This window comes from Bactrocera dorsalis, chromosome 1 (genome assembly GCF_023373825.1).
Source record: "Bactrocera dorsalis isolate Fly_Bdor chromosome 1, ASM2337382v1, whole genome shotgun sequence".
Classification (NCBI taxonomy): Eukaryota; Metazoa; Arthropoda; class Insecta; order Diptera; family Tephritidae; genus Bactrocera; species Bactrocera dorsalis.
This window is the reverse complement of record NC_064303.1, coordinates 93,884,215-93,903,634: the sequence shown is the minus strand read 5'-3', so window position 1 is coordinate 93,903,634 and position 19,420 is coordinate 93,884,215. Positions and strand designations below refer to the sequence as shown.

The window sequence follows — 19,420 nt, the reverse complement described above, 5'->3', positions numbered from 1 at the left end:
AATAAAATAAAAAAAATTTTAAAAATATTTTGCTTATATACTTTAATTATGTACTAAAAGTTATAAAAAATGGCAACTTTCAAATACGTTGTTTTTATGTTTTTGTTGTTGTTGTCGTAGTTTTCGCTTTTCGTTGAATTTTTGAATATTTTTTTGTTTCGTTGGGTAAACAAATACTCGTAGAGTTAGTTGGTGTGGCTTAAAACGCATTCAATAAGTGCAAATATGTAATGCATGATTGGGTGAGAATTTGGCGTGTGTGGGTGTATATGAAATTAATGAGTGCGTGAGTGTGTGTATGAGTGAGTATGGAGAAAGTAAAAAAAGTGCGTGAACTGCAAATGGCAAAAAGCAACTTATGGCAGTTGCCTAAAATATACACACACACACATATACACTTATGCTTATGAAAATGTGTTTGTAGCTGCATATGTATGTGTGTGTGTGTATTTTGAAAAATAATCAAAATTATTTATACAAAAATTTATGCAAATTTACTCACACAAATAATTGGTATGTTGCCAGCTCCACATATACATTGCATATACAAGCGATGTTGCCACCCGTCGCAACTGCTGCACTCCAATTATTCAACATTTTGCAAGAAAAATCGCATAACGGCTTCTGCTGTTGAAATTTCGGTGCAAATTTTCTTATGTGTGTGTGTGCGTTGCATTGCCAGTACTTGACAATGTATGTGTGTGTATTTGTATGTATGGTATTTGTGTGCACGTATTGTTAAGTTGACGGTGCTCATTTAGATTTTACTCCACTTTTGTAAATTTTTCGTTCATGTTGTTGTATATTACTTATTTTCTTAAAAATAACACATAAAAATTTATAAAACATTTCGTTAAAGATTTCTGGCTTTTTGTGTGTGTGTGTGTGTTCCGCTCCTTTATGCACACGGAGACATTACAGTTTTAATTAATATTTTTCGCTTAGTTGCACGTGGTTGGCACTTTTACACAACACACACACACTCTCTGTATGTCGCTCCCCTGCCTCCTCATACGTTGTAATTTATACCTATTGTATAACGGTTTTCGTTCATTTCACTTTCTATTATGTTTAATGTTTATTTATTAGACGATAATTTCGCGTATGACACGACGATTCCGTGAATTGGGCGTTGACGAGTATTCACCCTCGAAACTGTCATCGTAACTCAGTGACATGTGCTGCTGTGGTGGTATCACTTCATCCTGTTCCATATGCTCCATATTATAGGGGTTGGGTAGGCCGCTTACGTCGTGATATGGTGAATCTGCGAGGAGAAGAGCAAAATAAAAAAAATTAATTAGTAATGTTGTTTGGGTAAGAAAGAGAATTAATTATTAGCTGTGCTTAAATATAGCTTTTGAGTGGTTAAAAAGAATAATAGTAATAAATATGTACTAAAATTAAAAATTAATAACTAATAAAATAAAAAATTAATAAAATTAAAAAAAAAATAAAATAAAATTTAAATTAAATTAAAAAAATTAAAATTAAAAATAAAATTAAATTAAAATAACAGTAATAAATTAAATAAATAAAAAAAATTTATACTAAAATTAATAAAATTAAAAAAATTAATTAAAATAAAAAAATTTTTAATTAAAATTAAAATAAAAAATTAATTAAAATTAAAAAAATTAATTAAAATTTAAAAAATTTTATTTGCAATAAATTTAAATTTTTTCAAACTAAAATCTTAATATGTCTGAACAACGATTTATTTTTATTGAATTGAAAAAAATTAATATAATAATAAAATAAATTAAACTAATTAAAATAAAAAATAATAATTATAATTAAAAAAATTTAATTTCAATAAAAAAAATTAATTAAAGTTGAAAAAATTTCAACAAAAAATAAAAGAAAAATTTGTAAAATTGTAAAAAATTAAATTAAACTAATTAAAATTAAAAAGAAAATTAATTAAAAAAATTAATTAAAGTTGAAAAAAATACTTCTAAAATTTAAAGAAAAATTTGTAATTCAAATTAAAAAAAATTATCAATTAAAGTTAATTAAAAAAAACAAATTTACGTATTTTTTAATAAAATCATTTGAGTTTCTTCTAAGAATATATTCATGTTCATTGTTTCTTCGTGAGATATACATACATATATACATATCGCCACCTAAAATGCAAAATAACGTAACATCATTTTTCATAAGTTTACAGGCGAAGGAAGAATCACGTAATTATATTGAAACAAAATTTGAGTTTGGTTATAAAACGGTTATATATTGGTTATATCTGATAGCGGAAGCTGACAATTTTATGTCGCAATATGATGTAGAGAAAAAATAGTCACTTAGTAACGGGGCACATACAATTTTTGTCGCAATTACAGCTCTAATATATTTATTTACTGAAGATTGAACTTGGATTACATACTCGTAGACCAATTATAGGGTATCTTTTTACCAGTGTGGAACCCTGTCAAATCAGCTGTCTAAGTCAAAATTTGAATTACGCGTTTTCTGTGGCAAAAGTATCTAAAAATCCATATATAAGAGCGACACGAGAGATTACTGGCTTAACTGGTAGTTAATTAACCAAAAATCTACATATATGTGAAGTTCGAAAATTTCTGAAAAATCTCTCCAGAAAGCCTGACTCCAGAAAACGATAATTTGTGGTGCTATTTACATTACGAACTCTTTATAAATTCCTACATTTTTCAACGCTCCTTTTATAAGTCATGTGATTTGGTGCTGTTGAATCACTTTTTGTACGGATAATGATTATAAGGAACATGAAATGTAGCTCAAGCTATTTAAATTAAAGCAGTGGTACTTGCGTATTTTAGCTAAAACTTTGGACTAATTTACATAAGTTATTATTTTTAATAAAATGTGAGGCTATATATGAATCAGAGTCAAGCTTTAGAGTTTTTAGTTAACTTTTTTAATTATAAAAAAAAAATATATTTTCTTTAAATAAAAAAACTTTAGAGTTATCTACATAAATTTTTGATAAAAAAAAAAAAATAAAAAAAAAAAACATTAAACAACTGTAGTTACAGAAAACTTCAAAACATATTTAAAAAAAAATAAAATAAATTTTATGCACATAAGTGCTTCGACATTATAATTTCAATATTTGTTTGCGTTTTATATTAAAATAATTGCATAAAAGTTAGAAGCAACTTATAAAAAATGTATATAAATATGTGTACAACTAATGTTCAAATTAAAGAAAATGATTTTTTATAAAATAAAAAATAATCGACAAAATAATTGGAAAATGTAAATTAGCTATTTTAGGTTCAATAATTCAATCGCAGGATATTAGTGTAATTCTTTGCGATAATATTTAAATGTCTGTATGTATGTATGTATGCATGTGTAATTGTGCGTATAGTGTGTTTACATGTCGTTTCATAAATACAATACAAACTTACTTCAGGCGCTCTCCGTTAGAGCGTAACATCCTGTATTATATCCGCTTTACGTATGCAAGCATTAATAGATAAAGAATAGGTGATAATATTTATAAATGAGTTAAATGCACAAAAAGCTTCGATTCAAAAATTTTATGCTCAAATACTTAAATTATATATATATTTATTTACATATGTATAATATGTATGTAGTTATGTATGGGTGAATATAAGACTACAAGTAGCAGAAATTATTGGTTTTGAAAGTCTAATGCTTTTGTTGTGTATAGATATATAGTACATATGTATATATAAAAAATATATATATAATGTTTTCAAATTATATATGCGTATATGTATATATATACATATATATATATTTTATATAACACATTTAAACGTATGTGACGATAATGAATAATAAAGGCGAAGAAGAAGAGTTATCAACCACAATTGTGTTGATTATTTTCCTCAGTAAGAGCCTTTATATAGTTTGTAGCAAATATGTATATACAAAAGTACATACGTACCCACATATGTATTAGGATATTAATTGGCATATTTTCCAATCCATAAAAACTAGCATTTGATACTGCAGTTCATTACATTCGCATACACATTCCTAAACAAGTATGTGCAAAGGTAATGCGGAAGTAACTGGAAACGGAAATGTGATTGCTCATGTTTCTGAGAAAGCAGCAAATGCCGGTCATGTGTCATATTACAAACAGTAACATGTGCGTATTTAATACTTTCAACTATGTCGACTATCTAAACTATAATCACGTGAAGCTAGCGGCACATCTGAAAAAAAAGTTTCTACTTCAAATTGTGCATATTATAATAGCTACTCGCCAAAATTTCAGAAATTTATCTTGCGCAATTATCTGTTGACAGTCGTTTTTGTGAGTCTATTTCGGTGATTTCCCCAAAATGGAAAAAATTGAATATCGAGCTGTAATTAAATTTTTATTTTTGAAAGGAAATACGCCTTCACAAATCAAAGATGAGTTGGGCTCTGTGTATGGTGACTCTGCACCATCGTTTACCACCGTAAAATTTTGGGCAACTGAATTTAAACGTGGTCGCAGGAGCTTGGAAGATGATGAACATCCTGGGCGTCCAAAAACTGTAACCACTAACGATAACATCGCTAAAGTTCATCAATTGGTACTAAACGACCGAAGGATTAAAGTTAGGGAAATAGCTGAGATTATGAAGATGTCAAAAGAAACTGTTTGTCACATATTAAACCAAGATTTGGGCATGAGAAAGCTGTCCGCGCGTTGGGTGCCGCGTTTGCTTACGCTAGACCACAAACGTGCGCGCATGAACATTTCCAGCGCTCTGTTGGCTCAGTTTAGAGGCAATAAGACCGAGTTTTGGCGCCGATTGATAACTGTAGACGAAACTTGGATTCATCATTATACGCCCGAAACAAAAAACCAATCTAAACAGTGGATTGAAAAGGGGAAACCAGCCCCAAAAAAACCTAAAGCTGTGTATTCGGCTGGGAAAGTGATGGCGAGTGTTTTTTGGGACAGCCATGGAATTATTTTTATCGACTATCTTGAAAAAGGAAAAACTATAACAGGAGCATACTACGCATCATTATTGGACAAGCTAAAGGAAGAAATTTCGAAAAATCGGCCACATTTGCAAAAAAAGAAAGTCTTGTTCCACCAAGACAACGCACCATCTCACACCTCAACAGTCGCCATGGCGAAAATCCACGAATTGCGGTTCGAACTGCTTGACCATCCACCTTATTCACCGGATCTAGCACCAAGCGACTTTTTTTTCTTTCCTCAACTTAAAACTGCGCTCGGCGGCCAGAGATTTTCGTCAAATGAGGAGGCAATCTCTTTCGTGAACTCGTATTTTGCAGACAAAGACGCCAAGTACTATTTGGAAGGGTTGCAGAGATGGGAGCATCGCTGGGAGAAGTGTGTGGAGTTACAAGGAGACTATGTAGAAAAATAAAAAAAAATTTTTTGAAAAAGTCGCGTTCATCATGGTTAGGTCGGTTATTTATCGGACAGCCCTCGTATGTAGACTATTCAAACTGTAATTATGAGAAATTTTACACTAACAACAAGTACAAATATACATATGTACGTTTGCAGCTTTCTGCTTCGATGACAGAGATGTATGACTAATGTAAAAATTTTTAATTGAAATACCAAATGTTCGTTAGCATGACAGACAAATCGAAATTGTTCCGAACTAACACATATGTATGTACATACTTTTAAATGTAGAAGTGATTGTGAATAGGAAACGCATCAATCACTCACAAGTGTAGAGGCCAAAAATCAACAAACACCCCTAATGTTCGTTAGTTTGAAAATTAATTTTGTTTTAATTGCAAATATTTTATAGGAAATTTTGTTGAGAAAGTTGTATATGAAATACTTCTCTAATCATAGTGAACTCGCATATGAAAATTCAAAAAATATATAAAAGAATATTAATTTAGTGAAGAATCGATTGAACTTTTACCCACGAATTCTAAATAATATAATATTAATAACATTGATATGCCCAAATATACCCATCGACTTTACTATAAACCCAAAAATAAATATATTTTTATAAGCTCAGATATACGTTTTTCACTTTCAACAGCAAACTGTTGAACTCATCTTAATAAAAGTGCATAAAGTAGGCATGAATGTTGCAGCAACATTGTTGCAAGACAAATCAAGTCAAAATAAAAACTAACCATATGAACCTGTGCTAGTATTTTAAATAAAATTTTAGTTGCTAAAAAAAGCGTAAGTTTTATGGTAAACATATGAAAATATATCTGTATGTATATCTACTATTTTTAATAAAATCATAAATATTTTTCCTATGCAAATAATGAAACTAAACAGTTTTGTTTTTTTGAATATATTGTATTTGCTAATTAATGCGTTTGTCAAATACAAAATCAGTAAAATAAAAACTATTATTCTGCATATAATTGAAAATGAATAAATTAGGAATATATATGTATACAAAAGATTGTAAAATATAGTATGCGTAGCACAAATGCAATATTAAAATAAGTGTTTATTTAATTCTTTGTACGGGTAATGTGGCAAAAACCGAAAATTAAAAGCCAAAAAATATGAAAAAAATAAAATAAATAACAAAAATAGGAAAAAACACTCAAGTTGATCTAAAATATTGCTCGGTATTATTTTCTCAATTATTTCAGACTAAAAAATTATATTTATATTTTTATATTAAAGCTGAAAATGCTAAAGTTTAGTAAATTATTTGCTTAAAATGGAGCGATTTGCCAAAAACTTCTGTAAGAATTATATTAACAACTTTGAAATATTAAATTTTTGTGCAAAAAACGCCGAGTTTAGAAAATAAGTCTGTTGAAACAACATTTTAAGTTTGGTTTTAAGAAAATTGTATACAAATATGAAATAGTTGAAGTTAACGGATGAAGAAAATATATTATACGAAAAAGTGCCAAAAAAGTACAAATTTAATTTTTAAAATAATAATTTAAAGTGTAAATAATATGAAATATAAATATAATACTGGCAAAAAAAATACTTTCCAACCTAAGTTCAAAAGCTACTAATACTATTTTTGAAATTACCCACTGCAAGAAAAATATAAAAATAACATAATTAAAATAAAATTGAAGTTTCTTACTTCACAGTCGACTATTGTGGGCTTAGTGTTGCCAGTTGACTAGTTGACTAGCTGGCTGACAAGCAAATGAATTTATTTGTGGACAGCAAACAGGAATGAAATTATAATCAAAAGGAATTTAATATTTCATATGTGCGAGTGCGGATGTGTGTGTTTTGGCTACAAAATGCTACAGTACACACAATTGGTGCAGACAACATACAGAAAGCATGTCAAACAAGCAGATTCTCTACTTTAACTAAGCACCGACTGACGAGACTAAATACTAAAACTGACGGGATGGAAATTTGACAAGAAAGATGTGAACTGCTGACTTTTGGGCTAATTGGTGCTTTTTGTGTTGACAATTCTTGAAAAATTTATAATACAGATTCACGAAGCAATAAAAATGGCTTTGTGTTGCATCATCACGCAGTTAGAACCGGTGTTAGAAGAAGAAATCAGATTGATTTGTGATAAGAAAGAGTTAGATTGTGTTTAGTTACTCAAAGTATGTGGATACTTGAATAAAAATGTTAGACGTATTCGATTCAACAAATCTTTGCTACTACTACCTACTGCTTTTGCTATTGGGACACTTCTCTCTCACTCTGCCCTCTCTTTCTCTCTCTCTCTTTTTCTCTCTCAGAAACTTATTTGTGAAAGCAACAAGTGAGTTAAGTGAGTTGAATTAAACACAAGAGAGTATGAGCATTCCTCGCTAAAGTGATATAAGCTGACAGTTACCCTATAGCTGCTTAATTTATACCAGTCTTTTACATTTATACCAGTTGTCTGTTCGATTCATTACACCAAAAATAGAGAATATAAATTGAAAGACTATCAACTATTGTTAAATGCAAATTTTCTGCAATTTAACAGTACGAGGTATAACAAATCCAATTTTTATCAATAGAGTTTAAGGTTCTAAAACTAGCAACTCACCTGTTTCTATCGTCTCAACAAATATGAGAATATACTCTCATATGGGAATATAGAAATACTATACATAACGGGTGATTTTTTTGAGGTTAGGATTTTCATGCATTAGTATTTGACAGATCACGTGGGATTTCAGACATGGTGTCAAAGAGAAAGATGCTCAGTATGCTTTGACATTTCATCATGAATAGACTTACTAACGAGCAACGCTTGCAAATCATTGAATTTTATTACCAAAATCAGTGTTCGGTTCGAAATGTGTTTCGCGCGCGTGTTTTGTTCAGCGATGAGGCTCATTTCTGGTTGAATGGCTACGTAAATAAGCAAAATTGCCGCATTTGGGGTGAAGAGCAACCAGAAGCCGTTCAAGAACTGCCCATGCATCCCGAAAAATGCACTGTTTGGTGTGGTTTGTACGCTGGTGGAATCATTGGACCGTATTTTTTCAAAGATGCTGTTGGACGCAACGTTACGGTGAATGGCGATCGCTATCGTTCGATGCTAACAAACTTTTTGTTGCCAAAAATGGAAGAACTGAACTTGGTTGACATGTGGTTTCAACAAGATGGAGCTACATGCCACACAGCTCGCGATTCTATGGCCATTTTGAGGGAAAACTTCGGACAACAATTCATCTCAAGAAATGGACCCGTAAGTTGGCCACCAAGATCATGCGATTTAACGCCTTTAGACTATTTTTTGTGGAGCTACGTCAAGTCTAAAGTCTACAGAAATAAGCCAGCAACTATTCCAGCTTTGGAAGACAACATTTCCGAAGAAATTCGGGCTATTCCGGCCGAAATGCTCGAAAAAGTTGCCCAAAATTGGACTTTCCGAATGGACCACCTAAGACGCAGCCGCGGTCAACATTTAAATGAAATTATCTTCAAAAAGTAAATGTCATGAACCAATCTAACGTTTCAAATAAAGAACCGATGAGATTTTGCTCTTAAAAAATCACCTATATATGAGAAAATACTCTTCTGAGCTTAAATAATTTCATACTTTACTCGTACTCTTACATAAATGCACCTTATACACCACTTTTTTCCTCGTAGAGCAGAAGCGAATGTGTACAAACTAAAATAGATGTAAGACATTACACTTCTACTTCATAGAATACATACTTTGAATTATTATTTAAACGATTCTTTTGTACCACCGCCAACACCCCAAACAAGTTGCCACGCATGATTCGTGTCTGCTGGTGCAAGTCGCATGACCTTACAAGGCCTTTAGGTTCGGAAACAGCAGACAGGCGTCTTCGAAATTCATGAATGTGTCCCTCGTCCCTCCTTCACTTTAAAAATACAGCCTTGATTTGAATTCAACACAATTGAAGCATAAAGTATAATAGAATAGAGAAACTAGTTTAATTTTCAAAACACAAAGGTTGAACTACACAAACACTTGCACAATGCATACCCGAAGGCTTAAATTAGTATTTACTTGTTTAGCAGCAGGCGATTCAATTATGCAATCCTTTTGCTTTATTTTTCCCCTTTTCATCTTCAATTGTTTGTTGGGCTTGTTTTGGGTTTCATGTTGGTAATTTCATGGAAGCGTATTTAAATGCAAAACTACAACTTAATCCTATCAGCCAAACTGCTTGCTTAACTTCATACAATTTGTTGTAAATAGGTGTTTGCTTTCATAAGAGGATTTCGGGAAGTGAATGCTTTTTTATTCACACTTATGTGAAGTTTAAGTGATAAGTAGCTATGTATATCCACTTTGCTATTTGATGCATGAAGAGAAGTTGATATCAAAATACTTGAAATTGAGACTTCAAAAAAAGAGAAATTTCATTGTTTCCATTTTGCAATCAGACAACCACACAAGTGGGTTTGTCTTCAAGGCGGATCTTCTGCTCAACATGTCTAAAGAGCCTGATAACTAACCCAGTGATGGAAAGATCAAGTCTGTTGTTTATGCTACGATTTAAAACCAATATTAAAAAAAATATATGAATAAGTGAATATCATAATCGACAAGTGTACGACCGAGTCCTCCAGGCATATACAAGTCATGTTCGATTCGCATTTTTTCTGCTCGCTAGCTGTGAGCAATATTCGTTTGTGGAAAGATCTTGATGTGAGAGTAATAACAGTGTTAGTTAGTTGAATTCAAGGCTAGAGAAAATGTGCTTAGGAGTAAGCTTTAATGTCATCAGCAGGAACATTTTTAGAAGAGAATAAGAAATGTTTAGAATTCACAATTAATAAGCTACAAAGTACTGCTATATACCGTTATACAATTATATCTGTAATATGATAAAAAAATAGCTTTCATACCGTACAGTATACTCTTTCCCCACAAATATTAGTTTTTGCTCAAAAAAAAGTCTGCATTTGGCGCCACTGTCCCATAGATCCAAAAAAATTTGTAAATCACTTAATTGAATGTTTCTTTTGAGTGGCAAAATCTAGTTAAATTAAGACGTCGTGATAATTCAACTCTAGAATTCTGTTTCAAGTTTCATAAAATCTAATTCACTTGAGAAGGGTTACAAAGGTTACCCAAAAAACAAACATACATTTTTCTACGGCGGTGGATTTGTTGAGCCTTTGAACTGAGCTGAGTTGAGCAGGCAAAGCAATAGGAGACGACATAAGTTATGCAAGTGCTTTACTTCATTGAAATGTGGATTTTTGACAAACAACAAAAGCAAAGAAAACAAAAAAATGTAGAAAAAAGCAGCAGCAAAACAGCTGCAAACAAAGAAACCAAAATAAAAAGAGCAACAAAAGTCAAAGCAAAAATAAAAACATAAACCAAAACCAAAACAAAAACTGCAAAAAATTAGCACAAAAATGTAAATAACAGTGATGGCATTCAAGTACCAACGACACAACAGCCGCACCAAAAAACACGATAGAGCAGTCAAAGTGGTAAAATAGATATCTGCCAGCGTGTCAAATGACAGCTAGAGGATTGTGTGCGCGGAGTGCGTAAAAGTATGTGGCATGCCTCTGATAAGAGCAACAGCCACGCCGGCAACACCAAAATAAAGTAAACAAGAATTAACAGAAAAAAACGTGAAAATAATACGAGAAAGGGTTCAAACAATGGAGCGATAGACATGATTTCGAAATTCGAAGACGACCTTTGGGAAATTGGAATAGTGGAACAAAGGAAAAAATAGAAATAAATTATTATAAACAATAATTTGAAGAAAATGTGCAGGTTTTTGTGAAAGCAAAACTTAAAAAAATTAATTCAAATTTTTTGTTAAGAAGCATAGTACTAGTTACCGACTAGTTAGTTTCGGATAAGTTTATTTGTTAATATATTTTGCTATTTAGATAGAAAATATGTTAATAAAGCAATTATAATATTTTCAAAAAACTAGTTACCAACTAGTTATTTTCGGATGAGTTGATTTGTTTATACATTTAGCTAGACAATTTTAGAAAATGTGTTAAGAAAGCAATTATAATATTTTTAAAAACTAGTTACGGACTAGTTAATTTCGAATAAGTTTATATGTTAATATGATTTTTTATTTAGGTAGAAAATCTGTTAAAAAAAATGATTGTAATATTTTTACAAACTAGTTACAGACTAGTAATTTTCGGGTGAGTTTATTTGTTAATATATTTTGGCATATCGGTAGAAACTGTGTGAAGCATACAGTGAATTTGTAATCTCATACAAAGCTCAATTCAATAAGGAAAGTTTTTTTATCACCTACATGTCCTACACGGCAATGCTTACAACTCTCCTAACACATACATACATGAGTGTTGCTGCCACTTCTGATATCGTTGTTAGCAGCGACGACGACGGCGCTGGCAAAAGGATTCACATGCAAAAGACCACTTAAAGTGGATTTATGCGTTTACAGCACACAAAAACAAACAATGAAAATTACAAAAACAAAAAACAAATAAAGTATAAAATAAGAAAAGGCAATCAGTACAAATCCACTGTGGCAAAGCACAAAAGCGCACGAACGGCACTACATATATACATCAGTCAGACAGGCTCATATGCTGCTGTTGCTGCTGGATAAGACGCTTATCCGACACCAGCCACAAAGAAATCCCTAAATACAGTGTCAAACATATACAAATGCGCACATTTGTACGAATGCGTGTGTGTGTGTGCGTGAGCATATTTTGATAACTCCATGCACATTTAGCATTTATCTAACTAGAAGGGTGTATTTAGTTGTCAAGGCGGCAATGTAAGAGTATGCGTGTATATTTAGGTGCGCGTGTGTGTATACTTTTATTTGGCTTTGTTTTTCACTGCATGCATAAATTCATTCTCAATTTGTTTACATTTCGACATTCACAAAAATTTACTAAAATGGTTTACTTCTAGCTTAGCATAATAATAACGAGAAATTTGCATAGGACTTTCGCGTTCGCCAGCTGACTCTCCGAATTGCATTGGATGCTGTTGGCTGGCTGTCTGACGCACTATTCGCTAGCACCAACACACTTGCATATATAGGGTGATTTTTTAAGAGCTTGATAACTTTTTTAAAAAAAAAAACGCATAAAATTTGCAAAATCTCATCGGTTCTTTATTTGAAACGTTAGATTGGTTCATGACATTTACTTTTTCATTTAAATGTTGACCGCGGCTGCGTCTTAGGTGGTCCATTCGGAAAGTCCAATTTTGGGCAACTTTTTCGAGCATTTCGGCCGGAATAGCCCGAATTTCTTCGGAAATGTTGTCTTCCAAAGCTGGAATAGTTGCTGGCTTATTTCTGTAGACTTTAGACTTGACGTAGCCCCACAAAAAATAGTCTAAAGGCGTTAAATCGCATGATCTTGGTGGCCAACTTACGGGTCCATTTCTTGAGATGAATTGTTGTCCGAAGTTTTCCCTCAAAATGGCCATAGAATCGCGAGCTGTATGGCATGTAGCGCCATCTTGTTGAAACCACATGTCAACCAAGTTCAGTTCTTCCATTTTTGGCAACAAAAAGTTTGTTAGCATCGAACGATAGCGATCGCCATTCACCGTAACGTTGCGTCCAACAGCATCTTTGAAAAAATACGGTCCAATGATTCCACCAGCGTACAAACCACACCAAACAGTGCATTTTTCGGGATGCATGGGCAGTTCTTGAACGGCTTCTGGTTGCTCTTCACCCCAAATGCGGCAATTTTGCTTATTTACGTAGCCATTCAACCAGAAATGAGCCTCATCGCTGAACAAAACACGCGCGCGAAACACATTTCGAACCGAACACTGATTTTGGTAATAAAATTCAATGATTTGCAAGCGTTGCTCGTTAGTAAGTCTATTCATGATGAAATGTCAAAGCATACTGAGCATCTTTCTCTTTGACACCATGTCTGAAATCCCACGTGATCTGTCAAATACTAATGCATGAAAATCCTACCAAAAATCACCCGTTACTTATGTATGTATTTAGATGACACTGAATGGTGTTCGAAATCCCTTTTTGTTGTTTTAGCTACACTTGAAGCATTTTACGTACAAACACACACACTCCCAAATAAACATACAAACATTTATGCGAACATATGTATAGTACGTCAACAATAGTGCTCAGTTCAACTATGCAGTGCGAAAAAGAGAGATTTTCGCCTAAAAATACACACTTGCAAAATTTGTGCTTAAAATAGGAGAAGCTTTTTGTTTTTTCACTTTTTATTATTGTTGTTATTTTTGGCATATTTTAAATATTTTACTTATTTCTTTGGTTCTTTATTCTTTTAGCGTTGGAATAAAGGATCGACACGCTCAACAATGATGAAGACATGTGGCAATGCTGTACTCGTATACCTCCGCTAGATTAACCCCTAAACACACCCACCGATAAATGGTTATGTAAATTAGGTGTAGATTGAAAATAAAGCAGAGGCTTACAGACTTAAAAGAGTGAATCTGCAAGAGGCTAGCAATCAGCGATTAGTATGCAAATTGATGTGTTGCAAGTATTGGAAAAATGGGTTAAAGAGGAAGGTGCTGAATTTTGACAAATACTTGCAATAAATGCTTAACTACACTTTCTATAAATGTATTGTAATATATGTATGTATGTATACGTATGTATGTGTGTATGCAATGAAAAACTCTGCTTGCTAGGCTCTGACACTTCAGTCATCAATTTCAATGACATACCAGGTGCCATTTTGCTCTGGCGCCTCTCTAGGACTATAAATGCATAAGCCATATTTCAGCTTAAACACCTACTGAGAGGGCTGATTTTTGATACAGATGATGGCACCAAGAGGTGCTCGCGAGTGGAGTACCCCAAGGCTCAGTATTAGGTCCACTATTATGGAACCTCATGTATGACGGGGTGCTAAGAAGACAGCAACCAACGGACGTGAAACTATGCAGAAAATATCATGGTGGTAGCAGTGGTCAAACAATTAGTCGAACTAAGACATAAATGCAACGAGTACTTAAATGCTATACGCCAATGGTTCTCTTCTATGAATGTGGAACTGGTGGAGCATAAAACAAAAGTTTTACTCATAAACAGCAAGAGCATGAAAGAACGAATTGTGCCAACCGTAGAGGAGTGCCAGATATATCAACCAACGCAGCTTAAATCTTAGTCAGTATGCCACCCATTGACTTCCAGGAATATAAACTCGAGTGATTATATCAGCGCCTAAAACAGTATCGTTAAAGACAGAGGAATCAATCAAAAACTGTTGCTTCCACCGAACATCCACTCAAGGATAGACAGACGACATGGGGACCTGCATTTCCATCTCACCTAGGTTACACAACGACATTAGTTCGAACTGTCCGACGTGTACAGAGTATATAGAAGACTCTAAACATGTACTATGTTATTGCCCCCTATTTTTAAATTCAAGTGGAAAACTAAAAATCACACTCGCTGGTAGTTTTACGCTCGATAATTTGACGAAAACTCATGTGTCAGTCGACTGAGACATGGAAAGTTGTTAGCAAGGCGACAGCATTTATAATGACAAAACTGATACTTGAAAGCTCCTGTCCCTCCCACCAAATACTATTTAGCCGGTGGTTCCATGGGAAAGGCCTGAGTTGGGAGAATGTTAAGTTTAGGGGATTAAAGTTCCGCACTCCGGCTTTCGATGCTTACCCCTATTATAAAAAAAAATTATTTCAACAATTTAATATTGCGAGGTAAATAAATTGCTATTGTCAAAACTTTTGACAGATTATTACTGTAGGTACAGCGCAGGAAATTCGACTATTGAAAGTTTCATGATCAACTTTTAAACAAATTATAAACAAATTGAGGTTATCAATGGCAGCAAGACTTTTTGAAACAAAATACTGTTATTTACCCATTTTATAAAACAGGAAATCTACTCGACCTAAATGTAAAAATAACGAATCATGGCGCAAAAACATGGTTTATTCAAAGAGTAACTCATTGAAGGGTTACTTGGGTGTACGGGTTTCAGAAAATTTATTTTATTATTTTTGTCTTATTCATCTCTAGAATATTTTTAAGTTTTTCCGAGTAAAAGCTTCGGAGATACAGCCTTAAGAAATTGAGCTCTCGAGCCTAGCTGGGTTAAGTGTGCCATCTTGAAGCGCGTTTTTCTCGAAACTGTGTTTTTGAAGTCGGTTGGCAAGATTTCTCGAGCTACTCAACCAAAAAAAATTTGGTGTTGTTTTTTAACCGAAAACTATTCTCGAGAACTATATTAGGTCCGATCAAACATAATAGCGTTCTCCGACAAAATTGAAAATTGTACTATACTGAGATTTTTCCACACTAATATCAACTGCTGATATATGTAAATTATACAGAACAAACGAAGAAGCTAAGCTTATAATCCTTAGCATCGAATCCAGTAGTGTGACAGCTGTTGCCCGAATCGATGGGAAAAGTAACACAAAAAGATATTTTCGATTATTCTAAACACAATAAATGAAAAGAGAAAAATTTGTCTTAAACAAATCGATCGGACTGGAAAATATTTAAGAGAAAAAAGTGTTTAAGGAGAATCGATCGGACTGGAAAATATTTACGCTCAGGAGTACGAACAAAATATTGACTAATGGAAAGCGAGGCGAGAAGTATCTCCACCAAAATAGCACAAGAAGAAAAAGGTGTGTTAAGAGACAATAATTTTTATATTTCGGCAACATAGGGAGAGCATTGCTGCCGCAGGATTCTATAAATCCATACTCGCGAAATTCTTAAAATTTTTAGAATGAGGCGACTCCAGCCGAACAATGCGTTTACAAATCTAAAAATACAGTTTCTTTAATCAAAGATAAAAGAAGTAAGATAAAATAAAATCCTGCTGCTGTACGCGTAGAGATAAGCACTCATAATTGTTTGTGTTGCCACCGCAAGGGGTTCAAGCGGAATATGCCAAGCTTACATGTATATTTACATAACCCTGAATATAAATGTAAGCACATCGTTAAGGTGACTTAATGCGGCATAAAACAGGCTTGTAAGTCTTCAACTGAAAGAGCAACTATGTCTATGCACAGATGTACACACATACATACATACAAAAGAAAAGGAAGCAAATAGAACGAAAAAAAGAAATAAAATTAAATCAAAAAAAGCACATAAATCTTTGCACATTCTTCAATGCAACAAAAGCATGCTATATGTAAACGCTAATTAGGCATGTATAATGGTTTTAGTGAAAAGAAACTGCCGGCAAAGCGCCTAGAAGTAGGCAATATGCCTCTGCAGCATGTAAGGATGTGTGTTTGTGCCACTACTTGTGGCACATGTATGACAACATTGCGCTTTTCACAGCACTTCAAGGATGAAACACTGCAATAGACTACGTACTAGACACAAAAATAAAACAAACAACAAAAAAATTGCATAAAAGAAAATGTTTGCGAATATGTGTGTATGTGTATACGTGGCATGTGTGTTTGTGAATATGAGTATTTTTGCAATTGTATGCGTGCGTCTGCAGGACTATATCTTGCTTCAGCTTTGGCTGTTGTAGCTGTGTTGGCTGCTACGCTTTTATTTCAGTTTGCTGTCTGCGGTTATCTTGCCACACATGCTTTATGGGCCGCAATTTTTGCTTGGTTTTAGGCAACGCAGGCTAAAGTCACAACACAAGCACGCATCTAGGCGCAAATATACAGCCGCAGACACAGACATGACTGAAATGAAGCTTAAGCTGAATACAAGTGACAGCAAATATAGAAATATATAAACATATATGAGTATATATTTACACATACATATGTATATAGGTGTTTTATACAGCTTTGTGTCTGTGTGTTTATGCTTTATCAACACTACTAGTGCCACTCATATGTGGCAGCGTGAAAAACTCAAAGTTGCTCACTTGTAAAGTTACTTGTTTTTATGATTTCTCTCCGCTGTCATTGCCGTTATTTTTGTATCTATTTTTTTATTATATTTTTTTTACTTATCTCCCTGCTCTTTTTCAATGCGTTATTTTGCATCTTAATGCCGCAGTCACTTTTTCAATTCATACACATCCTCCATGCATAGATTTGTGTAGTGTTGTTGTTGGCGACATAAAAAAATAGGCAAACAGCCGGTGTAAGGATAAGCCAGGCAAGATGGACGAGCTTGGCATGTATGTATAAGCAGCGAGCGCAGCTACAAGCGTTGGATCAGTGCGTTGCGCTTAGCTTGATTGTGCAAGAAGCACTGCTTAACTCTGTGCAATAAGCTAACGGATAGACGTATGCAAATGTGTGTTTCTTATAGCTGTAAATATGTGCACACAAACATCAACACACATCCGTTTTTATGCGTGTATGCTTGTACGCAGGATTTGCTCTGTTGTTCGGCATGCCTGCTTGTGGCTTTTGCAGCTTCAGTATTTTCATATGAACATGCTTGTTGCTTGGGGTTCGACAAAATCTTGCGGAAAATGTATACAAAGTAACAAAGAACAACAACATGTCTGCTTCAAAGGCAACACAACAATGTGGACAGGCTCTGGATGCTGAGTGCATACCAAAAGAGTCGTATGTGCACATTCAGGTCTCAATTCTACGGCATATCTTTATTACCACAACTGGCCTAAGGTGCTGCATATTTTTTACGAGCAGGAATATTTACATACATATATGCATACATACATATTACATATATCCTGTAGTGGAATGTATAAAAATGCTTTACTGTCAGCTCTCCAAACACCATTTGTAGTTTCAATTGTTATTATTCAAATAGCTATGAGCAACTGTAAGGGTCAATGACTACTCTATAATTATATTTTCTACAGTTTCTAGCTAAAGTCAGGAAAATTCTCTAGCTGGCGAATAAATCAGAGCCCCTCTTAGTCCTGCCATAAGCTCTGCTACAAGTTTAAGCGATAATAAAAATGAAGTCTTAATAAATTTTTAATGAAGTTAATTTTATCAGCGAAGAACGAAATTTTATCCTTAAAAGATTCAATAATTTATCAATAGCAGCAGACACAGTTTCTGTTGTTATTGACGACGCTGCTCACACAAAACATTTTTTTCCACTCTTCAAATATCTGCGGTATACACGACGGACCATGTTCTCCAACTCTGACCACAAACTGTAGTCCAGTAGATTCAAATCTGGACTTCTAGACAGCCAATCAACTGCAACTATAAAACCAGAAATATTGCTTTTTAACCAGTGCTGAATGGTTTTTATCTTGTGTGTTGGAGCAGAATCTTACTGTAAGATCCAAAACACTTCAACGAATATAGAATTTCTTAAATGCTTTGGCACGCCTTTTGAAAGATACTATTGGTACAAGATAGACATTTTGCCTTAGTTTCAACACTTTTTTTCACAGAAATTCAATTTTGCAAGAGAATCCCTACCAAACCATTTCAGCAGCTGTATGGTGATCACGTCGAACTCTTGGAATAACAATTTTTATCGTTTTTCACAATTTTTTACGCCTTTGGTATTTTTTGTTTAGATTTTGTCGTTTTGCTTATTAAAAACTTTTTCAACAATAGAATTTTTTCATGCGTAAAAATAATATTTTTCTAGTCATTGACCACGTGCAACAAGAAGCTGTTTGCAGCTGACAGAAGTTGACTAGTTGACGGATCATATCGAAAATGACTTGACATTGATCTGGTTAATATTTCTGTTGACATAATTATCTGCTTTCTAAGGCGAGGACGAATTTTAAGATTTCTATTTGTGATAAAGTGTAGACGTTTGTGGTCAATAATGCAACAAGAATCAAACATTCTCCATATAATAAGTTTTTTTAGAAGCTAATAAATTTCAGTTGCACTTTTCCCACACGATTTTCCTTAGCTGCCCATTGTAACAGAATTTATGGCAAGTCTAAGTAGTCAGTTACTTTGAGTAGCTAAGCCGCGTTGACTTCATATTTCTAAGAGTCTGGAGAAAATCGTCGTAAAAATTATGATGATATACAAAAAATCGTTAATAAAATAAAAATTTTGCAAAAAAATGCCGATGCGTAGCACAGGCTACATTTGGTTGATATCGCAGACCTCACGAACCATTCGACAAAATTGCAGCAAATCTCATTAGA

General features: G+C 33.4%; 1 protein-coding gene across 6 annotated transcripts in view; it reads right to left on the bottom strand.

The window, feature by feature from the left end:
* LOC105223481 (Down syndrome cell adhesion molecule-like protein Dscam2) overlaps window positions 1-19,420 on the bottom strand; it is a 290,706-nt gene continuing 271,286 nt past the window's right edge. For 5 of the 6 annotated variants that reach the window (XM_049459342.1, XM_049459344.1, XM_049459338.1 and 2 more), the window contains exon 9: window positions 1-1,267. In XM_049459342.1, the coding sequence (XP_049315299.1) occupies window positions 1,086-1,267 (182 nt within the window). In that variant the 3' untranslated portion in view covers window positions 1-1,085. Of the gene's footprint in view, window positions 1,268-3,398; window positions 3,443-19,420 lie in introns of all 6 variants that reach the window. The other variant, XM_049459355.1, reaches the window with a different exon arrangement.